The sequence below is a fragment of the Medicago sativa genome, chromosome 2 (assembly GCF_051527215.1).
Source record: "Medicago sativa cultivar Bolivia chromosome 2, Bolivia_mono, whole genome shotgun sequence".
In the NCBI taxonomy this organism is placed as follows: domain Eukaryota; kingdom Viridiplantae; phylum Streptophyta; class Magnoliopsida; order Fabales; family Fabaceae; genus Medicago; species Medicago sativa.
Window position 1 is genome coordinate 4,616,178 of NC_140750.1, and position 8,694 is coordinate 4,624,871.

Here is an 8,694-nt window from a genome sequence, read left to right on the forward strand (position 1 = left end):
ATTCTAATAAATATTTTCGTAAAAGATATTCCAATGTGTTAAATAATATTCTTTGTCCTACCATGAGTGTTATCTTTAATTATTTCACATGAATTAAACAGAATATAAATGAATGAAAGAATAATCAATTTTAACAAACTAATCTTATATCCTTCAAAAACAAACTAATCTTATAAAACATTAGTTATTCACCATTGTTATAGATGTAAAGTAAAATAGCTTGAGAGTGTACGTACATATAGTATCATTAGATGCTAATATTAAAAAATGAAAATATATTAGACTGAAAACAGAAAATAACATTTACTGAGACACCTTCTCAGCAGCAAAACCTTATTATTCATCAACTTTATTCCCCATTTACTTGTTTAGACAATAACTTCATGAGATCTCGGTGAACTATGCATAGATTCTTATGTGAATTTCTCTTTTCCTGCAGTTATTTAAGAACTAATGAGAAAGTGTAATGAATTCATGATATGAACATCAAAATTGTCACATTAACAAGATAAAATGAATAAAAGACAACTAGGACAATCTCTATGTACAAATCGAGTCAGAATTCACCCAAAAAAACCAAGTGTCTTATCCCAGTTGTCTTAACCAATATATTGATTAACTAATTCAATTTTTGTGAAGACAATTATATGATATATTTCAGTTAAAATTGAGACAAGGGAGTTAATGTGTCACAATATAAGATACGAGAAACACTTGTGTGGACCAGGACCAAAGAATTTTGGTTTGGTCACACACACAAGTTTTTTTCCTTCTCTCTCTTCTCTTCTCTCTTCTCTCTTCTCTCTCTTCTCTCTTTTCTCTTTGTGTGACCAAAGAAAACTTGTGTGGACCAGGACCACACAAGATTTTCTCTATAAGATACTACTCACATCCCCTTCAAAATCTTCTGAGACATTTTCACGAACATTCATCGGAGGTTTTATACGTCTAACTGACCCATCAATAAAAGTGTCTCCTGATTAATAATGAACAGAACAACAAAATTGTTACTCACATCAACAAATCTCTAGGTTTCCTTCAAAAAAAAAATTAACATATCTCTAGCCTATGTAACAGAAAACATACAATACAGTTGAGAATGCAACCCTAACAATGGGATTTGGATTAAATGAAGTCAGTGGTGGGTGTAGTCAGCACCACTTAATTGCCCGATCAAGAACAGACGGTTGATCGAACAATTCATATCTTAAAACAACTTTTGATTTTTGCGTATATAAAATAATTCAGACGCTAAAATGTGGATCTTTGGATCTTGATCGAATGACCTAAAAATTGACGACTACATCGACTTTCGACTGCAAGCCAATCTATAAAAAATATATTTTATAATTCATGTTTGTGTTTTTAATTCTAAAACGTAACCACAGTTGGTTGTTGACAACCACTCTGACACCATCCGACACCATCGATCACATCTCTTACCACCACTCCGATATCGGTAGATCACAACCCGATCCACATCCAATCGCAAATCTAACCACCACCGACTACCGCTATGTCCACTACTCTAATTACCGTCTTAGCCACCTTCTATCACCAATATTACCACCATCAATCACCACTATGACTACCTCCAACCACCTCATATAACCGCTTCATCCACCATCGACTACCATCCTGACCACCGCTGATCACCATTTCATCCACCTTTGATCACCAATACAACAACCGCCCCTTTGACCACCAGCAAACACCACTCAGACCACCTAGTCATGACCGGTGCCAACCACCAGCAAACCACAATCGACCACCATCAATCGCCATTCCACTCTTCTCTGATCAGCAATCCAATCACCATCGACTACCATTTTGACCACCATCAACCACCACTCAGACTACCCCTCCAACAACAATACGACAACAACCACACTATCAACCACTATTGTTAAAATTACTATACATTATATATTTATAATATTTATTTTTATGTTTATGTTCAATACATATTTGTAATATTTATTTTTATGTTTATGTTCAAAATTGGTTCCGGTTTTTGAAAATTTGACAAAACTGAAACAAATTTTGGTTTTTCAAAAGTTTCAAAATAAGAAGTAGAAAGCCACACTAAAGGGCCAAAGAAATCAGATACACCCTCTAGTCATTATTATCAGCAAAAAAAAAAAAATTAGAAATATAATGTCAAGTTTCCAAAAAAATTAAACCACAAAAAATAGATTCATGTAAAATCCAATCTTAAAAAATACGAACAATGTAAAATTCAAGAAAAGAAGCATACGCCTTGAAGGATAAGAAAAGGAGAACCTGGTGCACAAATAGGTGAAGTAAATGAAGAATATTTGTCATCATTATACAACATTAATATTTGCCCAGCATGAGCCTCTTGAATGTCCTGCAAATTTGGCATAAGAATCTCACTTTGTACATTACTCCCTACGTCCCATAATATATAAAACATGTTTGATCATTTCACATAGATTGAGAAAGGGGTATAATTGAAAGCTAGAGAATAATACTTTTGCTATATTATCCTTATCAAATATTGGTGTAATTATGATTACCTATGATGCACAGATATGTTACGGTTTGGACATGTATAAAAAATAAAATTAGATGACGATTTTACCCTAAGAATGGATATCCCTTTTTTTTAAATATTAATCCTTAAATATTATTCTTATGTGCATAGCATAGGTTCAAAATCTAGTTAGAATTTAAAAACAGATGACAAAGAATAACAATTATAACATAGTTCTCAAATCTATAAAGCAGTTCAATTTAATGGGAATATACACTTGTCATGATGAAAATCTAAAAACTAACCTTATCATCATGCATTAACAAACGATGAACCTGCATTTCCACAAGAAAGGCTTCAGCCACAAAATCACATTAGTCTCAAAATGCAGTAATGAAAGTAAAGACATGTAAATGATCTTATGAGTGGTATACAACTGCAGATTGTTTTCAATCTTGCATGCCCTCGTTAAGATAAATAAAAGCTGAAACTAAAATCAGTCTTTGTTGTAGCAATGTTTTTGGGAAAAAATACAAAATGAGGTACAAGACCAGAATATGCAGGACGTAACAATATGAAATACGGACACATCTATGATTGGAAGTGTCCCTGTGTCCAACGTGCGGTCAATGTCTAAAACTCGTACGGCATGTGTCCAATAAGTTAGACAAGCATCCCAAAAAAATATTCTTTGCTTCCACACGCCTTAATATTCCTTGGACACATTTACGGCAATGATGGTAAATAAGAGGGTTAAAGACATTAAATTTACATCATTTATAGTTTTTCGGTAGTAGATGGATTAATGAAGGCATCATATTTTGTTCTAGATTTTTTTTTTTTTGTAATGAAACAAATGGTTCAATGTAGATGCTCATATATGTTTTGATACACAATTTAGATATTTTATAAATAATGTTCATATTTTGTTTGTGTGTGCATGTGTGTTGGTGTCCTATTTTTTGACATTAGCTTGTTGGAAGGTTTGTGTTGTGTCAGATGTCTGTGTGAGAGTCCATACTTCATAGGAAAACATTAAAAGTATGGTTAAATAGATACCTTTTCCATGTAAGATAAGTTTAAATACATGCATGGACTACTATGAATTGGATAATCTGAGGGTGAATTAAAGTCGTAAGATCCCATAACTTTGTATGCCTTTGGTAATTTATTCTTCCCATTACAGGAGTTAATAACAACAGCAACTACTGTAGATAGGATTTTTTTTTCCTAAAAAAGTTAAGAATGCAATCAAACGAGAACAATGAGAAGCCTTAAGCTTACCCAAATTTTCTCGCCATTTCTAACATTTACAATACAATCTCCTTCTCGAAGGACGCCCTCGTAAATTCTTCACCCAAAAAAAAAATCGATATAAATAAAAGAAAAACAACGAGATTGTAATAGGATTTAACAATATTTAAAGGTTCGCATACCTTAGATATGTCGTCAACAAACCATCCAACAGTTCCGCCTTAAATGTGACCACATATGCCACAAGTGGTTTATCAGGACTTCCATGTAACTGAACCTTGACAAGTATACACCGTTAAAATAACCTAATATTGTTCTTTTCTGAGTAGATTAAAAAATAGCATAACAACCATGTTTATCATGATTTTGCGCAAATGTTTTGACATCTGCTTTGATTGAGATAAAGATGAAATATGGGCAAGTTTCATTGGCACACAAGTCTTGGTTCAATTTATGACAAACTTGTATGACCTTCACTTTTGGAAGGAAATGATATCAGTGTATGAAAGAAATGGAGACTATGAGTTTGACTCTAGAATGATTTCCAGGCACTCAACAGTTTTGATCAGACAGTGAGACACAGGGAAATTCCATATTTCAATGGTAGTACGTAATTGCTTACAAATGTTGTTCAGAAATTTTCTCACTTTCTACAGCTTGCTTAATTTTGTATAGGATAGAAGGAAGATTTGAGGAATCCAAACTGATGTTAAATACCAGAAATAGGATGTACGATAAAACCCATATAAATTCCCATAATTAGTCACAATAAATCATAAATTGTAATATACAATTCCAATATATGAAAATATGAAATTGAATATCTCTATTCCCTCTGTTTAACAGCCAAAAAAGAAATTGAGATATCACTCAGCTTCAGGTTTTACTTCATGCACAATCTTTGAATATGGTTGATACCATCATACCAATCCTTCACGGCTGACCCCTCTCTTTCTGAATCACGGGTTTGCAAGAATCAACATCAAACAATTTCAATATAGTCAGATCGCATCAAAACTAGGATGATTCCAACACAACTCAAATGTAGAAGCACTAATCCTTAGTTCTTATAAAGCCAACCCACCACGTTAGCTTAAATTTGAGGCCCCAGCTCTATCCCAAAATTCTCAGCCTGATTTTTTTTATTAGTAGGGATATAAAGTTTTTTAAGTTAACCTTTCTTCATTAAATTGGATTTGGTTGTTTTAGGTGATGGGCAGGAAACTCATAATGTTACTGCACATGTATTAATGTATTAATATGTCTAATATTGATATTTCATGGTTCCGAATGATTGTATTATGTTTCATTAAATAGAACACTTCCTGTGCAATTTTCACCATCTTAGCAGTGAATCTTATAATAATTCAAGATTCAAGAAACTGGCCTCCAAATTCAGAAGTCAGAACTCCATTCGCAATTTCTGACGATCATGATAACATAATAATAAATCAAAGCGTCATGCAAACATGTGAAATAAATTGGCACATTTTTCGATGCAAATTTTTTATCTTTGGTACCTTAACATGTGCCTGGGCACATGTTAGCATTTCCCTAAATCAAAAAAGGGATAGAGTTTATTTGAATCAGGTACCTTCTCCCCGTTCTTGGTTTGATCGAGAGCATACTTACTAACTTCAATCGGGCATGGCAAATAACGAAGTACACCATCCAGTAGTGGTTGTGGACCCTGTACTCAGAAAATGAAAAATATAAGAGACTGATAAACACATAATTAAGTTGTTTCTATATATTATCTAAAGAATAGTAAGAAAGAATTTTTCTGAATATGCTTGAGTTGCATAGCAGCCAACAACATGCTTGCTTAATTTACATACATGATAACTACAATGATAGTAAATGAAAGATGCAATTTACACGGCTCTCCCTCACTTTCCCTCCTAAATGTAAACCCCCTGCTAGGTGTAACTAACTGCCCAATTCAGCAAGACCACCAAATCTCCCCCTAGCCCACCTTTCTGCCTTTTGAAATAAATCTTCAAGATTATACGTCTCTTTAGGATTGGATTCAATATTTGATCGCAAGTCTTGTTAAGCCCCATTATCTAACTTACCCAGAAATTAAGAGGCTGTATTGAATTGATATTTTAAAAGACTTGAGATAAGACCGGAAAATTGAAATGTGGAGGTTAATCCCCGATATGGAAAATCATTTGCACTAATAGCATGCCAATCAGGACCAGCTTCCGTGCTAGTAATTCAATACCTCAGATCCAATGTCATCTAAGAAGTAAAACTGACTAATATGTGTTTTCACATGGTAAATTTCTTTGGTAGCTGATGCAGTCGCAGTGAACCTGGGCAGTTAAGTGCTGGCATAGTTGTAGATATGTATAAAAACCTACTTATAGACAGAACATGTAGCTAGAATCAATTACTACTATTAAAGGGTAAAAAGAAATTACATTTTCTTTCTCCAAACCCTATAATTTTTTATTATCTTTTAAATTTATAGATTCTTATTTCTTATGTTATATACTTTTTTTTATTATAAAAATACTTTAAAAAATATAATAAATCATTGCATTCCTACGTAGTCTTTTAAAATCCACAAATGCCAAAATAGTATCATAAACTATGTCTCTTGTCAAAGTAAAAAACTAAAAGTCTATGATAGTTTTTCTTATAGACTGTAATGATCATTCATACTTTACGAATCCGTTTTTTTTTTTGATGCCGTCTGTAACACCCCGTTTTCCCAACGTAAAAATTTCATAACAATTATCAGAGTTTTTCATCACAAAACGGAATGTCACATTTCTTAAAAATCATAAATGGAATAAATTAATATTTATCCTTCAAAATTCAATCAACAATTAATTAATACTTTGCAGCGGAATTATTCATCATCTAAAATAGTCTTTGGCATGCAAGCCTCATCATAAAAGTCTCATAAATCTTAGTTCAAAAATAATTCTTAAACTTCAAAAGCAATACGTAAAGGAACAGAAAATACTATTAAAATCTCCATCCCGTTACGTATCAGAGCACCTAATGACACAGTGAGAGATAGTCACCCACGACCGCAGCTAATCTTGATTACCTGCAAGTTACTCATACGAAGAGCAACATTTTCAAGCAAAATGGGTGAGATTTCTCAAACAATAATATTAAGCTTATAAATCATAAATTACATTTAACAACTTAAATATCATCACATATCTTAACAATAATCATGTAACATCATAGGATTATCTAAACATAGCATTATCATAAACATAACATTATCATAATCAACTTCATAATCAAATTCATAAACAACTTCATATTCAAATCATAATCAATTTCATATTCGTTCAGCAACATCACTTGATAAATCGACTTAGCACTTGACTCGACAATGCAACTCAACTCGACTATGCAACTTAACTTGAATATGCAACTCAACTCGACTATGCAACTCTTAATCATTGTAATCATCTTGATATGCAAATGCATGTGGTGCCAATCCAGGGCATCAAGCCCTCAACATAATTGAGCGTAAAGAGGCTCCAGAGCATCAAGCCCTCAACATAGTTGAGCAAAAGCTCCAGGGCATCAAGCCCCCAACATACTTGAGCAAAAGCTCCAGGGCATCAAGCCCCCAACGTAATTTGAGCAAAGCTCCAGGGCATCAAGCCCTCAACTTGAATGAGTATGCAATGGACTCAACATCTTACAACTTGAACTTCTTAAACAACTTATATGATTCCAATAATTTGGACAACTTCTTACGACTTCACAACTTAGACCGACACTTACAACTTTATGACATTAATGGTTAACAACAGCAAACAGCAACAAGTGCAGCATATAACAACTCTTATATAACACATCTTTAAATCACACAACTTCAAATAGCACATCTTTATATAACTCATCTTTAAATCATCAATCAATATCTAATCGATTTAAATCATCGTTTAAAAACATAGTATATTAAACATGTTGATGACAGTCAGTCATACACTATTTTTAGAGTCACTTTTAATTAAGTTTTTAGTCTATTTTTATTATTTTAGAATTTAATTTAGAGTCATTTTAAATAAATTATGGTTGTTGATTTAGTGAGTCAAGTAATGTATTATTACTATTATTGGTCAATTAGTGGCTAGTAAAGAGAATGAAACAAAAACATGGTTCTATGATAAATGTGATTGGCCAAGGAAAATGATATCAAGTAGAAACAAAGGAAGATGAAGCCACACGTGCAGCATGGTTGGGGTGCTAGAATTGATAAAATAATTGGGTTATTGGCCAAAGTTATGGGCTTGACCCGTAATGGAAAAGAAACAATATGTGGAGAAAGAAAGAAAACTAGGTAAAAGGAACCTATTAAAGAGAAGCAACACGCAGGAAAGAAAAAAAGCACATTTTGGAGACGTTTTGGAAAATAGAAGGATGGTCACGCAGCACGAGGCAATATTCCAAGGAGGGACTCCACTTGTGTGACATAGTGGGTTTTGATGTTATGTAACATTACCCAATCAGGGTGTGACACGTGGATTTTGTACTTTTAGCCTTTTAAATCGGTTAACCAAAAAAGCGATTTTAAAAGATTTTTGTCTTTTCTGAAAATAATATTTTTATTTTCAGTTTCATTTTTATCCCTTAGGATTGTATTACTGGCTCTGATACCAGGGTTGCGGCAGAATCGCCAGCGGAATTTTCTCGAACTTGATTTAACATTTGTTCGATTTTGATTAAACCTTGAAATGGTTTTAAGAGTGTTTTAGCTCTTTCTTTTTGTATATTTGTAAGATTTTCTAAATCTTCTATTTCTCTTAGAAAGTCTTCAATATATTCTATATGATATTGTACGAATTCTTTAGAATGAAAAAGAATTTGTCTTAGAACAATTCTTTGATTGTAATATTCTATATCACAGACTATATTTTCTAGTCTTTCTTTAAAAAGTTTTAATTCTGTTATCAGACCTAATC

The 8,694-nt window shown here is 32.9% G+C and overlaps 1 protein-coding gene across 2 annotated transcripts; it reads right to left on the reverse strand.

Moving 5' to 3' along the window:
* Positions 1 to 241: 241 nt before the first annotated feature.
* On the reverse strand, positions 242 to 5,443 carry LOC146943815 (elongation factor G-1, mitochondrial-like). Of its 2 annotated transcripts, XM_085742088.1 has the most exons (4): positions 2,803 to 3,128; positions 2,284 to 2,371; positions 891 to 976; positions 242 to 433 (listed from the first exon to the last, which is right to left on the reverse strand). In XM_085742088.1, the coding sequence occupies exons 1-4, from the start codon at positions 2,836 to 2,838 to the stop codon at positions 350 to 352; spliced, it is 294 nt and encodes a 97-aa protein (XP_085598214.1). In that variant the 5' UTR covers positions 2,839 to 3,128; the 3' UTR covers positions 242 to 349. The 2 variants fall into 2 exon arrangements, 1 of the variants encoding a protein (XP_085598214.1); XR_015025715.1 differs by lacking the exons at positions 2,284 to 2,371; positions 2,803 to 3,128 and adding an exon at positions 3,934 to 5,443.
* Positions 5,444 to 8,694: the final 3,251 nt, after the last annotated feature.

What these genes read in the sequence shown, in the direction of transcription:
- LOC146943815 (XM_085742088.1), bottom strand. Translation starts at nt 2,838, where the DNA reads ATGCAGGTTCATCGTTTGTTAATGCATGATGATAAG. An exon ending in TGTTAATGCATGATGATAAG is followed by an intron (nt 2,372 to 2,802) that starts GTTAGTTTTTAG and finishes CCAAATTTGCAG; the next exon opens with GACATTCAAGAGGCTCATGC. An exon ending in TTCACCTATTTGTGCACCAG is followed by an intron (nt 977 to 2,283) that starts GTTCTCCTTTTC and finishes ATTATTAATCAG; the next exon opens with GAGACACTTTTATTGATGGG.